The sequence below is a fragment of the Plasmopara halstedii genome, assembly GCF_900000015.1.
Source record: "Plasmopara halstedii genome assembly, contig: Scaffold_292, whole genome shotgun sequence".
NCBI lineage: Eukaryota > Oomycota > Peronosporomycetes > Peronosporales > Peronosporaceae > Plasmopara > Plasmopara halstedii.
Genome location: NW_020187213.1, coordinates 587172 through 601408, shown reverse-complemented (window position 1 = coordinate 601408; position 14237 = coordinate 587172). Strand labels below are relative to the sequence as shown.

Genomic DNA, 14237 nt, shown 5'->3' with positions numbered 1-14237 from the left:
TGACCCGTTTGGTCAATGCCGACGAAATGTTTCTTCAGTTCTACCCGAAAGAAACCCGCTTGATTGCTCCAGCGAATGTACGACGAGTCGGCTGCAACCGAGCCGAGGATGCCAAGAAAGAGTGCACTGTGATGGTAGCATGCGAGATGTTCCAATCTCAGATCCTTGTCCCTATGATTATCATGACTGGCCAGCCTGACGGACGCTTTCAAGACGATTCTATTCTTGGGATGGACCTAGCAAAGTCATGTTCCATCCAAAACATTGGATGGACAAAGACGGGTGCTGCACTTACTTGGAATATTTGGCGTCGTGCTATCCAGGCGAGAAGGTTGGTTTGATTTGGGACGCGGCTTCTAGCCATTTCTCAGATCTTGTCAAAGAGAAAGCTGCTGACCTAAACATCACTTTAGGAGGTATTCCTCCAGGGTGTACTAGTCTGATTCAAGTATGCGATCTGATTACCAACAAACCGATCAAACAGGCCTTCAAGACGCGGTACGTCTCGTGGAAGATTGCCTCTGATCCTGGCCCACGAGGCAAATACAAGGTCGATCGAAAGGACGTCATTTCTTGGCTCGAATAATCGATTGAAGATGTCAATGCCCGCATGTCGACTCGCTCAGAGGTTGCAGATGCATTTGCAACCTACGGACAAGATTTTCGTTGCGCAAATCAGTCTGCATTGGCTGAATACTTGGTGATACACGAGGAGAACGGTGTATATCAATCACTCATCGACAATCAGCGATCTTTGGACCTGGAATAAAGCTTTTTTCACTTGTTTGAATTTTGAAAATGGTGCAGCAAAAGTTCACAAAATAATCACAATTTCTTGTGAGAATTGGTCACTTTTAATGTTAACTCAATCGCTATTTGAAAATGCCTCAATTAATCTTTTCGTTAACTACAATAGTAAAATTTTAATACATGTATAACTTTGGCTATCCAGCCCCGAAGGTGTGGTCACACCATGCCCATCTGGTGTGACACACACCTGTTACCAGGGTATGTATACCCCGTTACAGAAACTGCCATAGACCCAGCCCACAGAGTATTAATTTGGATAATACGGCAGTGAGTTCAGGATTTTACCGTCCTGCAATTATGCAACACTACAAGTCTTACTGGCACACCATCATTTGATGATTTCCCTTTCAGGTCAGAATTCCTTGTTGCTTTGTAGACTCTTGCAATTATCTGTTTAGAAGATGATCTCTAAACTTTCGGTGTTAAAATAATATCGCAGGATTCTGGGTGCCTTTTTGAGGAATTCGGAGGTAAGCGAAGAAACTCTATTGTACACAGTATTGACAGACTTCTTGGAATCTGGCAAGTTCTCGCTTAACCGCCTTAAACGTATTCTAGGACGAGAGCACTTACACCAATTGACATCTGGTTCATCAGACGCAGGCGAAGAGTCACACTCGTGTCTTTGATCACGTGCGATGTTGTCAAAAATGCTCTTATATGCAAGCAATTGATCAGACCACATATATAAACACTAGAATAAGCTCAATTGTACTTCTTACGCTTGCGTAATATTTTAATTATCTGAAATATGAGCCGCGTCCTATGCTCGCCAAAGCCTCAAAGGAAGCTTGTTTTTTTAGTCTCACTCTAATTGTACTCCAAATATCGAATCCGTCTGTTAAACTTACGGTATTTCAGTCGATGGCTGCTACTACGTGCCCGAGATGCTTAAATCTGGAGATTGAATTGGATAATCTCCAGACGAAAATTGACCAGCTTCGAGCTGAATATGATTTGTGCGGTCGATCGCATTTACCGACTGTCAAAGATCAAGTGGTCACCAACGAAGAGATAATAGCGCATAGTTCGATATACTCGCCATTCTCTAGGCTGGAGCTAAAACGATATGGAAGACAGATGCTTGTCAAAGAATTTGGAGTCAAGGCACAACTCAAGTTACGTGCTGCCAAGATCCTCCTCATTGGCGTCGGTGGACTTGGGTCGCCAGTAGCCCTTTACTTGGCTGCTATGGGTGTTGGAACGTTGGCTGTTGTGGATGATGATCACGTGGACCAGAGTAATTTGCATCGGCAAATTTTGTACGATAATCAAGATGCAAAGGAGCTGAAAAAGAAAGTAGAGTCAGCAAAGAGAAGGCTGCAGAAAGTAAATCCATTAGTGCAATGTGTGGCGTACGCCGTGAGATTTACTGCGTATAATGCACTGAAACTTGTCGGTGATTACGATGTGGTCGTCGACGCTTCCGACAATGTCCGGACTCGCTATCTCGCGAATGATGCATGTGCTCGACAGCACATACCATTGGTGTCTGGTAGTGCTTTAGGACTGGAAGGACAAGTGACGGTGTTTACATACAAAAATGATGCGAATGCGACCGGTTGCTATCGTTGCTTGTACCCAACGCCGCCTCAAATTTCAATGAGCTGCGCTGAAAATGGCGTGATCGGTGTAGTACCTGGTATCATTGGATGTATACAAGCAATGGAGACCGTAAAGATTCTCACGGGTGTCGGGATACCTCTTGACGGCGTGCAGTGCTTTTACGATGCATACAACGGCCTGTTTCGACACCTGAAGATCGGAAAGCAACGAAATCCGGATTGTCTGTCGTGTGGAAGAAGTGTCACTGAAGGTAGAAAGGATGAATGGGTGGTCCCTTTATCACTACCTTTTGAAAACAATTGTATGAATAAAAGCTCAAGAGATGCTGATCTTGACCCAAAGTTTCAAATAAGTGTCAAAGAGTTTGCGAAAATTCGAAAGGATGCTTATGGAGCTAGTGACGGAGGAACGAAAAAAGTCAAAAGCGCAGAATATGCTCTTTTGGACACGCGTGCTTCCGTCCAATTCAAGATGGTGCACTTTCCAGAGGCAGTTAATATACCAGCTTCTCAGCTGATCAATACAGACCCCATCGGAATCATCGCAAGCTTGCATGGTGTGCCACTAAGTGCTATTACAAAGCAATCTTCGAATTTAATGTATCGTACTTTTGTGATCTGTCGACGCGGTGTTGACTCTGTAAAGGTGACCCAATGGCTTGTAAATCATGGCATATTGAATGTGTTTAATATTGAGGGGGGATACACTGAATATGCAAAGGAAGGAGGAGTAGATCCGGAGTTTCCCATGTATTAAAGCATCGGAACATCCCACTTTTTTACAATCTATTACGTGTTAAAACTCGAGCAGGCGCTATTTACGCTAAGAGAGCAGACCTTCATGCATGGAGTGATAGTCAATCCGTTTACGTGGACGTTGGCTACGAGTTTCATGTGTCAGTTGAGGAATTGCGTCATGCGATGCAGTCACAGTAGTTGGTGATAAATCGCCCTGTCCACACTGAATACTCTTGTTTCTCTCCTTCTCTTTCAATTCTTCGACGGCGTTCGCATCATTGTCTTCCTCCTCATCAGGTTCCTCTTCGCTTTCATCTTTAACCTCAAACGTCTCATCATCTTCACTATCTTCATCCTTTCCCGCGAACATCAGCTCGTTAAGTTGGCGATAATCGACTTCGTTGCGTTTGCGCTTGCTGCGGACAACAATGACTTCTTCGTCTTCATCTCGATCGCCATTATTTTTTACACATGCGCATTTGATTGCAGCCTGAGCCTTGCTGCGTGTCAGTAGTTCGGAAGTACCATCGCGATAATCAATGCGCCACCGTGAATACCGCCCTACAGCCGGCGGTGCAAGCGCTACAACTTCTCCAAAGATTACATCACCTGTCTTACGATTAATCTTGGCTGCAGACTTGCCTACGAGATTCACCTTTTTGCGAGCAGGCTTTAGCAGCGTAATTTTTCCGTGAGACCGCATCGATCGACTGTGAGCAAGCAACGCAACGTGAGCTACCAGCAGCAATAGCAGGTCAGTACATTTTACTTACTGATTCAGGTCAATCACGTCGTCTTTACTAAGAAAGAGTAAGTCTTGAGCGCTTTCGGGTACCTCTTCGACCATATCGTCTTCACCACGAAGAATTCCTTCTGTACTTTTATCATTTTCCGCGTCTTCATCCATGTCTTCGTCTTCATCTTCATCTTCATCTTCCTCTCCGCTTTCGCCGCAAACAAAGTCTTCATCATCTTCTTCATCGCTTTCCACTTTAGCAGGAACAGCAGTGCTTTCGTCTTCTGACTGCGCAGAATTATTATCATTCATTAGAAGTTGTGGCTTGACCTGACAAAGCTCTGGAAAAAGGTCATCAACGTTTTCGTATGTCGTTCCAAACACTGAGTTGATCGACTTCAGACACTCAAAAATGGCAAGGCAGACTTCACAGAACCAAGGGTCATTGCCTGCTGGAATCTTACTTGTCAGAATCACTGGTGTCTGACACCGTTGATGGTACGCACGATGACATCCAGGACTATCACAGAGCAAAATATCATTATCTAAGGCAATGTCCGTGCTTCCGCATCGAGAGCAGTGTACATCTTCGAACATAGCCATAGGTGGCACTTGCGGTTCCTGTGCATACAATGCCAACAATTCACGCAGACCTTCAATCAGAGCTCGTTTCCCTTTTACAATCTTGCAATGCTCCACTTCAAGCTCTTTGCACGGTTTCAGCTTATCTCGGCATGACTTATTCCATCCATCAGCTTCGTAGGCTTCGACGAACGCAAGCGGATACCGCAGTCGATGTGCCTGAAATGTCATGTATAGATCGACAGGTAATATTATAATCAAAGGTGTAAGGAAATTGCGTAACCGATCCAACCCAATTTACCTGTGACTTTATTTTGTTCTCTAGACGCTTGTGTTCCGGTCGAGTTGGAGTAATACCCGCAGTAGAATTTCGATTGTCGTCGATACTTAGACTCAAATCTTTAGATTTCCGCGGTTTCCGCACTACTGTATCAACTTTCGGTGAGAATGCCGTTGTAGCACGACGTTCACGTTGATTCCGTGGCTTCACATTACTGCAGTGCAATGAACAGTATTTCGGATCGTTAAGAGGTTATACATTCAAATTTTAGGACGTTCGTTCAAAATGAATTATTTCGCACATTGATGGACGACGAGCAGACGCGGACGGCACATAGATATCGTCATTTTTCATTGATGAGCGAAATTTCTTGCGAGCTCGAGGCATTATTCTCAAACTTCACCTTGAAGACGATCTAGCTGGGTAGCTAATTGTCTTTTCCATCAATATTATTTTAAATGTGTGAGCTTTACAAATATGGTGATTGATGACAATCTCACCTAATTTAAGAGCTGGGGGCACTAAATTCGACGATAAATGATGTCGACAATCTAAGTCGTCGATCGAGTCCAGAAATTGTCAAAGGTTGGCGAAATTCAAAGTCACAGATCACTTTAGTGCACAAAATGAAGTCGATGGCAAGTCTTGTTGGTATCTTCACTCGGTGTATCCGTTGTGAGTATAAGGTAGCGAGAACAGACTTGTGGTTCTTTTACACAATGGTACGTCGCCAAAACAAAATACCTTACGCCTAAATTTTGTTATGGTTTGAATTGGTAGAAAGTCGATTCTCATCTCATTTACAATTGGTTAAAATTAACTGCATTCAAAAGGTGCTATAGGTGCTGACTCTTGACCTCTTATATAAAATGGAGTCGCTGACCGAAGACCAGCGCTTACTTTTTGCCGACGGTGGTCAACTAAATGATTATGATGTTTTGAAGCCAATTGGTAAAGGAAAGTTTTCTGTGGTATATAAAGCCATTCGGCGGTCGGATGATCAACCGGTGGCACTTAAAAAAATTGCCATTTTTGACATGATGAATCTCAAAGCGCGTGAAAAAACACTTAAAGAGGTGCATTTTGCAACAAAGCAATTGATCTATTTTGTCTTGGTTATTCATACGCTGTCAATTTTTATTGGGATTGTGGTTGTAGTAGGTGCGTTTAGTTCAGTCAATACGTCATCCGAACATTATACAGTATCTCGATGCATTCGTGCAGAATAACGAGCTGTGTATTGCATTTGAGTGGGCAGAAGCGGGGGATCTTAAGCGGCAGATTCGAAAAGCTAATGAAAAAGGCATGCGTTTTGATGAGCGTATGATTTGGAGGTACTTTACACAGCTCTGCGGTGCGATGTTGTACTTGCATCAGAACCGAATCATGCACCGCGACCTGAAACCAGCAAATATTTTTTTGACGCTTAAAGGAGTTGTGAAAGTTGGTGACTTTGGGTTGGGTCGATTTTTAAGCGAAAACACATTCGAGGCTCGATCGAAGGTAGGGACACCACTGTATATGTCGCCAGAGGTGCTACGAGGTGAAAATTACGACTGGAAAAGTGATGTTTGGTCCATGGGGTGTATATTGTATGAACTCGCGATGCTGAGATCACCATTTAAAGCAGAAGGTTTAGACCTCGTTGGTCTGTTCCAAAAGATTAGTAAAGGCTACTATGAGGAAATTCCGACAATTTATAGTCGACATCTACGCGATTTGGTTAAACAGATGATTTCACTCGCAGCGATCGACCGACCCAGTGTGCAGGAAGTTTGGGATCTATGTCGAGGGAGACCATCTAGTGCTGCATTGCAAGGACAAAAGCAGCAGACTGTTTCGTATACAAATAACGATCATCGGAGCAAAGCTTTATTAACGCGATCAACTAGATTTGAAGGCACCAAAACCAAGTTTACGCCTGCAAGTAAAACTCAGTCACGATCCTCATCTTCTGACCAACAACTCGACACCTCGCATCAACCAATACCCCCATTCTCACAAATGAATAATAGCTACGATTTCATCAGAAGGCGACAGGCTGAGGCGCGAATGGAGCTTTTATTTGAAAAGCTGAAAATTTTGAAGTATGAGATTATTCTCAAAAAGTCAATTTCTCCTACACATTTCGCCTACGATAGTCAAAAGCCCCCCAATGTATCATCCCAGGATCGCTTTGAAGATATGTGTGTACTCTCTTGTTGGCTCCTTTCTCTTTTAGAAATAAAGGTATTTAAAAGCGATGAATCACCAATTGTGATCACCCAGAAAATTCTTCTGGCTGCTGTAAAAGCTGGAGTACAGGCCGCAGCCCACTTTGATGCACCTACCCTGGCCAGGGGGGTGGGGATTGAAGTGTGTGAGCTTCTAGATGAACTTGCAGTAGCTGTTATAGTTGGCAAGTTTTGCTGCACATCACCACCAAAATATCCAATTGAACCGATTGAGATAGTGGAGTCATGCAATGATTCGGACATAATGGACGATGGTGGATCACATAGCGAAAGTGGTGACAGGGTTGGCGAGTCAACGGCTTCTATATTTGAAGAGAATGACGATAATTTTCCAAACTGGGTGGTGGTTAACGAAGAGCTTCAACATTTCGAACTCAGTAGGAACGATAAATATGCCATGATTTACACTGATGTAGACCCGGTTGCGTGGAAGTTTGAGCAACGACGTATGCTCCCAAAGTTACGGGCGGTTCTCAACGAGAAACTACATCGACATTTTATTGATTGTTCTTGGCGTGTACAATCAGAACAAGTCCAGCCGCAAATTAGGTTAATAGCATTGACTAAAGCTGGTGTGTTGTCTGGGAATGCACAGATTCAAGCGGTACGTCTTTTGACAATTGATTTTCTCGACAGCATGATAGTCAAAAGTGCATCACTCGCTAGATCCAACACGAGCAGACAAAATTTCTAGAAATGCTCGAATCGAACCTGAATAAACGCTTCTCGCGAGCGCGACAGCTACACCAAGAAACAACGGCAAGATTAAATAAGTCTCTCGATGAAGTGATGACAGTTCAGGTGCGTGGATCAGATCGACTTGTAACATGAAAACGTTTCTGACTGCTATCAAAAATAGGATAGGGTAAATCGAGCTACATTGGAGTTAAAGAGCCTGCAGCTAGCGCAGATTGAGCAAGCGGCTGCTCTGAAAGCCGCGAGTGCTCAAATATCCGATGATTCGATAGTTACGGAGATAAGGCGGAAAGTACGAAGCCTTGCTAACGAAAGTCGACAATTGGGTGTGAGGCTGCAAGTCTTACAAGACTACTGGACCCACAAGCAACTACACGACACTGAAACTGGCCGTGACTGCTCTCATACTTCAAAATGAACCTTTAAACAAATCTATCTATACAGAAAGTTATCACCTCTCTTATCGTGGTGGTAAGAGCTCGCCAATGGTACATCCAGCTGCCAATAAACTTCGCAGCAACATTAAATACCGGGGTCAAAAAGCACGAAAATGGCAGCAGTGCACGCAGTGGTTTTAAGCTACATGGACGTTTTTACAAAGGGCAACGACCATCGTGATGGGCGTAAAGTGCGTTAGTGTTAATAACCATCGTAACAAAAATTCTCACTCTTGAGTTGTCCAAGGTAGCCTTGTCGAGATTTGGGACGAGTAGACTCTAATTTATTTTTTCTCGACGCTTGAATAAGAAATGGTACAAAATTACTGAGTAACCGTTCTTAAGTATCTTGCCACGTCTTCGTCCCCGAGCGCTTGTGCAATCGAAAGTGCTGTTTCATCATCGTTATCCGTAATATTGGGATCTACGCCCGTAGCCACTAGCAACTTGACAATATCAACACTGGAGCAGCCAAAAATACATGTTTGGCCGCTCTTATTCAAAGCGTTCAGATCAATGTTGTCACTTTCAACCAAAAGCTTCACTACGTCTTGCATTTCAAACATCACAGCTATATGAAGAGCGCGGTCGCCTGTTAAGGGAAGTGCAGAGGTCAAATCCGCACCAAGGGCAAGCATTTCCTTGATCACATCCAGATGGCCAAAGCGACAGGCTTGAAATAACGCACAGTCATGGTCTTCAACGTCATTAGAATGCTCTGTGTCCAATGAAGGTACTGTGACTAGTTTAGTGGCTGACTTGATTGCACCGTTTTGAAGTAGTAGCAATGCCACATCGATGTGGTCTGATGCCAGCGCCAAATAGAGCGGGTTCGCAGCGTCCTTGGAAGTACCACCGTTATTTACATCAGCCTTAAGAGCTATTAATTCTTTCGTCAGCTTATACAGTCCTGAGTTGGCTGACTGCATCAGCAGTGTCCAGCCATGACGGTCTACCAAACTGTCTGGGTGTGTAATGTTGAGACGCTTCAGCAGCGCCGTTGCTACCTTGCTAAATCCCTCTATAAGTGGCTCAGCCTCAGCCTCCATTTCTTTCAAATCTTTTGCAGCTTCTATAGCTTCCTGTTCATTTGTAGAATCCTCCTGAACACCTAAAATGTGCACAAAAGCCTCATACTCCTGTTGCCAAGCGTGTAACCAATCCATAAGATACACCAGCGGTGACTTGTCCCCTATATCTCCAATAGCTGTCATAAAATGTGCCGCACCGCCTGATATGACGCTTTCACGAACACTATTCTCTTTATCGTCTATGTGCGTGTCCTCGTCTTCAAGCGAGAGCATAGTTACCGACAAATCATCTCCTCCTACCATGTATGGCGGGTCAGTTTATTAGTATTGAAAAATATCGCAGGACAAATCATGGTATAGGCGATAATGATTTTTTGTCCACTCCTTTTTCCAAATTGTCGATGACAAATATTCAAATTTGTTTGAGCTTATTATAACAATCACCTGTATTTAATGGGTGTCGTCGACGTCATTCGAGTGCTGTCGTTTGCGCTCAGTCTTACATATCAGTGATGTGATTGATAAATTTATGAAATGAACTCTAGACTTGTAGATTTGTATATTGCACGGAATTTGGGTTGACGCTTGATTTCTTAAGTTGCCTTTTACGCCATGAATCTCTTATTTGTCCAAGCACTACCGTTGTGACAACCACATAACCAACCATTCAACCACTACATTTGTCAATATTTTGCAGTACAGTGTTTAAAGCTTAATGGTGATCTACCCTATCCTTATAGTTTCATGTGCTTGAGTTTTCATTGTTCTACGACTGATCAGGCCATCCCCGATAGAAACGATTCAGCTGAACAACATGGTGTCACAAAAAGAGGGTATAATAAGGATGTCGCGACTATGAATTCCAACAAAATACAGAGAAGTGTTTTGCCATTCGCATAGCGACAGGCGGGCGACAGTTCAGGAGAGAAAATGGCAACTGTATATTCTGATTTCGACTTCTAGTTTCCTTTTTTCCCACTTACGTCCGTTTCAAAATATAGCACCCATAATTTTTGTCATATCAATAGTCAGATCGATATAGAGTGCCGAGGTGAAGTTCATGCGTCGCGAGCGTACACGTTGTGAAATATCTTTCTCGAAGAAATGGACGTGAAGGACAGCCGCATACATCAAATACCAAGGTGAACCGGTTGCCAGCGTTTCGATCCATATTCAATTTTGGCACCACGAAGGCTTTGAAACTAAGAATTATCCAGTTGAGTATTTTTTCGTCTTCTACTACTGCATATTCAAAATACGATGGTCGTTGCTCGTAAAGCTTTGATTGCGGTCGGTGTCCTCGTGGTCATCGGCGTAGTTGTTGGTATCATTATCAACTTTACCAGCGGTGGCGACAATGAGAATGCTAATACCCGAACTTCTGGAAAAAGTCTGACGAATACGGTACGGGACAGAACTCCAGATGTGTCCGAGTCAGATTTGCTCACAAACTCGACCTCCAATAGCAGTGGCTCGACTTTTTACGAGCCTGAAAGTGATCCGGAAGAAGCCAAAGTCGCTTTGACAATGATTGCTATTGGGGACTGGGGTGCCACGACGGACAAGCCCGGCTCGTGCTGCAATAAGTATCGTAAAGTGGCTAACGACTCGCTTGAGATGAAGATTGATTACTGGTCCCAGATAAACATTGCAGAACTCATGGCACAGGCCGCCAGCGATATTAAACCGTTACGTATTATCGGTCACGGTGACAACATTTACTGGAATGGCGCTGGTCCAGGAGATATTGAATACCGCATGGAAACAACGTTTGAGAGCGTGTACGATCAACCAGAGCTTAAGGGTATTCCGTGGATTAACGTCGTGGGCAACCATGATCTTGGTGGCTCCGAGTACATTTGTGGCGACAAAGATTACAATTTTCGCGAGTGCAAGAGTACAGAAGAGTTGCTTAAGTACTTAAATCTTAAATTTACACTGCAGCAAAAGTACAAGAGTGCTAACAGTGATCGTTGGAAACTCTCCGACCACTATTATGTCGAAAGCGTCAAAGCAAATGGGGTGTCAGTCGATATTTTCAATATCGACACGAACTTTGCCGATTCGCACGGAGTGATGCAGATATGCTGTCAATGCTATGGCTATGTCAAGAAGAAAGATCTGAGCGCTGCTGAGGCGAAAAAGCTCGGCAGCACGTGTAATGACCGGATACCTGGTGACGAATTATGCGCTGGTGGCAACATTGAAATGTACAATGCTTGTGCTGACACCATTAAAAGTTGGTGGGACGACTCGCTCAAACAAGTCAAGAGGGATTTAATGGCGTCAACGGCTACGTGGAAAGTGATTAATTCACACTACTCTCCGCACTTTCATATGAGCGAAGATAAGATGAAAGAGTGGTTTTTGATAACTAAGGAAGGTGGAGCTCACGTCTGGTTAAACGGTCATACGCATGGCTTCAACCATGACATTAGTAATTGGGGCACTCACTTCTATGAAAATGGGGGAGGAGGTGGAATACAGTCTGAGACGTCAGGCATGCCCCCGATGGTAGCAAAAAAGTACGTGAAACACGCGTGGATCGCAGCTGGAAATCCTTATGGTTTTTTTATGCTGCACTTTTCGGAAGACTGGCTAAAGACGGAATTTGTGACTTTTGATAACTCGTGGACTTTTAGCATTAACAAAGACGAGATTGTCAAAGGTGGTTATCAAAAGGGTCACTGCTGGCACATTCCAGTGACTGTCGGTGTGGGTAAAGAATGTGCAAAGAGCCGAAGCTAAGCTTTCTAGTCGGTTCTTCACGCAGTACATTGGCTCAGTGTATGTGGTAGAAATATAAAGTTCACAAAACCATGTATTGAATCGTAAAATTAAATATTAAGTAGGTGGCTCTAACTGTTAGCTATGTCTGTGTTTTAGGCGTCCATCATGAAACGCTTTTGCTTGCATTTTCAACAATGCGAATATTAAAGCGTTCGCTTGCTGACTGCTCGGATTCTCGATGTGATTGTGAGTTCCCTGCACCACCATTTGGTTCATGATCCTGTCTTTCTGCGTATTTGGTCTCACTATCCGGTAACTGTTCTTGAAATTCAATGTCAGGTGAAAAATGATACAGCTGATCGTTCCCAAAATGTCCTTGCCGATTGTTTCGACATAATTGGCTACTCTGAGCTTTTTCCGTTTTGAGTTCTTCGACCTCTTGCTCCAGCCTGTCGACCTGCTTCTGTAGCTTTTCAGCCTGTTGCTTTAAGTGCTGCAATTGCTGTAACAATAATTTGTTCTCTTCAGCCGTCTTTTTCACATAATCTTCTGCTTCAGCACGCAATGATGCCCGTTCTAACTCAAATTGATGCCGCAATTGCATCTCCAAGTTACTCACATACTGCTTTGCCTCCTGTACCACAGTCCCATGCACGCGACCAAACTCGGCGATCCGTTTAAGTTGTTCATCTGAATTTGGTAATGTATATGACTAATCAGCGCCCAGTTCGAAACAATACTACTGTGCACGAACCTACTTGTGAAATGATCTTCAACGTGGTTAATCACTTTCTGTTGCCAGTTTTCAAGCTCTGCAGCTGAAAGACTAATGACTTCATCGTGCTCCACCTCTTGTCGTTCCTCTGCAATGTAATATTTATTTTCGTCGTGTCTAAGCCTTCTTGCATTGTAATTGCGCTTACGTCGCTTTCGTCGATTATTTGACCGTCGCACTTGAATGTCTTCACTAACTGATAACGCTGACCATGATTTTAGACGCGAGAATAGTCGCACATTTCCAGTGACCATTGCTAGCGGCTGCAAGGAATTACCACTTATCTATGCTTCTTTCAAGTTGCCTGGCTGGTGCTAAAGCATGAACGATAATGATTGGTAAAAAAACCGAGAATTTTGCATTAAGATTTAGTAAGGTTCTGAAGAATGCGAGCTACAGGAATGCAACATTAATTAAATCAACGCCCTGACGCGAATATTGTAAAATTGTGCTTACCTGCAAGGACAGCAGCACCAAATCCATTGTCAATATTGACAACACCAACGCCTGGAGAGCACGCGTTCAGCATCGTTAGTAATGGAGCCAGGCCACCAAATGCTGCACCGTAGCCTACGCTTGTAGGGACCGCGATCACTGGAGCAGACGTAAGTCCTCCCTAGAAATGGACGTACAACAAATTACACAACATGTTAATATAAGTTTTGATTATTCACACAGTATAGAGATATACCACGACGCCAGGCAGAGCACCGTCCATGCCAGCAACGCATATTGCGACATCGGCAGCTTGCAAAATATGCTGATTTCGCAACAAGCGATGGATACCAGCCACACCCACATCGTACAATCGTGTGACTCGGTGATCAGCTAGCTCTATCGAATACAAAAAGGAACAATCTGTCGTTATGTTACTAACTAAAATGTAGACACAAATTTTCTTACCAAGAGAGATAGCGGCTTCTTCAGCTACAGGAAGATCCGACGTACCAGCACAAAGCACACAAGCCATCGAGACAATCTAGGTCGCGTTTTACAAATCAACATTACAGACGTCATTACCAAAACATCGAGCAAATCAATCCTGTACCTTTTTATCGTCTATAATCGTTGTTGCTTTGTCAAGCTTTTTGGACGCCAAGATTCGAGGCACTTCGTAGTAAGTCAGATGTTGACGCTGCCAAAAAAAATATCAGTATGTTAATAAAAAATTAGGAAGTGTGCTCTAGCGTACCGACATCAATGAACAAATTGCGTCAGCAGCTTGCGACGTGACGCGTGAAGCCATCACATTGTCCTCCCCTCTTTCAATCATGACACTCATAATAGCAGCTACCTGCGCTGGAGTCTTACCCTCAGCATACACCACCTCAGGGAACCCTGTACGAACTTTCCTTGTTGTATCGATTTTAGCAAAGTCTCCTACAACCTCATACTCAGTTGAAAGGTCACACAGCTTCGCTGCCTTTTGTGGTGATACCTTGCCATCCGCCACACGCTGCAACAGGTCAAGTATTTCCTTGTCTTGTAATTGCACGTTTGCTGTAGATGACAATCGAATTAAGCGCCTAGATACTACAGTTTTGTCCTTAATTGCTAAAGTGGCCACCGCACGCAGCAGAGCATGGCGTGCATAACACTGAACACCGATCAGGTTCATATTGT

At 43.8% G+C, this 14237-nt stretch overlaps 8 protein-coding genes across 8 annotated transcripts; 4 read left to right on the top strand and 4 right to left on the bottom strand.

Annotated features, from left to right (window-relative positions):
• Positions 1-26: 26 nt before the first annotated feature.
• PHALS_05967 (uncharacterized protein) lies at positions 27-1392 on the top strand (the record flags this gene model as incomplete). The annotated part of the gene is made up of 4 exons (XM_024723298.1): positions 27-335; positions 1088-1161; positions 1250-1280; positions 1369-1392. 4 exons carry the CDS (start codon positions 27-29, stop codon positions 1390-1392), a joined length of 438 nt encoding a protein of 145 aa, XP_024574289.1.
• Positions 1393-1575: 183 nt separating this feature from the next.
• Positions 1576-3132, top strand: PHALS_05966 (adenylyltransferase and sulfurtransferase mocs3-like; the record flags this gene model as incomplete). Its single annotated transcript, XM_024723297.1, has 1 exon — positions 1576-3132. The coding sequence occupies one exon, from the start codon at positions 1576-1578 to the stop codon at positions 3130-3132; it is 1557 nt and encodes a 518-aa protein (XP_024574288.1).
• Positions 3133-3198: 66 nt separating this feature from the next.
• PHALS_05965 (phd-finger family homeodomain protein) lies at positions 3199-5098 on the bottom strand (the record flags this gene model as incomplete). Its single annotated transcript, XM_024723296.1, has 5 exons — positions 3199-3823; positions 3887-3948; positions 4072-4650; positions 4733-4925; positions 5013-5098. 5 exons carry the CDS (start codon positions 5096-5098, stop codon positions 3199-3201), a joined length of 1545 nt encoding a protein of 514 aa, XP_024574287.1.
• A 482-nt stretch (positions 5099-5580) lies between these two features.
• PHALS_05964 (nek protein kinase) lies at positions 5581-8059 on the top strand (the record flags this gene model as incomplete). Its single annotated transcript, XM_024723295.1, has 5 exons — positions 5581-5623; positions 5693-5787; positions 5873-7549; positions 7612-7746; positions 7805-8059. The coding sequence occupies 5 exons, from the start codon at positions 5581-5583 to the stop codon at positions 8057-8059; spliced, it is 2205 nt and encodes a 734-aa protein (XP_024574286.1).
• Positions 8060-8401: 342 nt separating this feature from the next.
• On the bottom strand, positions 8402-9412 carry PHALS_05963 (FOG: Ankyrin repeat; the record flags this gene model as incomplete). Its single annotated transcript, XM_024723294.1, has 1 exon — positions 8402-9412. One exon carries the CDS (start codon positions 9410-9412, stop codon positions 8402-8404), a length of 1011 nt encoding a protein of 336 aa, XP_024574285.1.
• A 957-nt stretch (positions 9413-10369) lies between these two features.
• PHALS_05962 (calcineurinlike phosphoesterase) lies at positions 10370-12189 on the top strand (the record flags this gene model as incomplete). Its single annotated transcript, XM_024723293.1, has 4 exons — positions 10370-11792; positions 11867-11896; positions 11996-12085; positions 12179-12189. The coding sequence occupies 4 exons, from the start codon at positions 10370-10372 to the stop codon at positions 12187-12189; spliced, it is 1554 nt and encodes a 517-aa protein (XP_024574284.1).
• A 336-nt stretch (positions 12190-12525) lies between these two features.
• On the bottom strand, positions 12526-12868 carry PHALS_05961 (uncharacterized protein; the record flags this gene model as incomplete). The annotated part of the gene is made up of 2 exons (XM_024723291.1): positions 12526-12529; positions 12594-12868. 2 exons carry the CDS (start codon positions 12866-12868, stop codon positions 12526-12528), a joined length of 279 nt encoding a protein of 92 aa, XP_024574283.1.
• Positions 12869-12975: 107 nt separating this feature from the next.
• On the bottom strand, positions 12976-14232 carry PHALS_05960 (1-(5-phosphoribosyl)-5-amino-4-imidazole-carboxylate carboxylase; the record flags this gene model as incomplete). Its single annotated transcript, XM_024723290.1, has 6 exons — positions 12976-13007; positions 13071-13230; positions 13306-13448; positions 13518-13593; positions 13663-13749; positions 13807-14232. 6 exons carry the CDS (start codon positions 14230-14232, stop codon positions 12976-12978), a joined length of 924 nt encoding a protein of 307 aa, XP_024574282.1.
• Between the last annotated feature and the right edge of the window lie 5 nt (positions 14233-14237).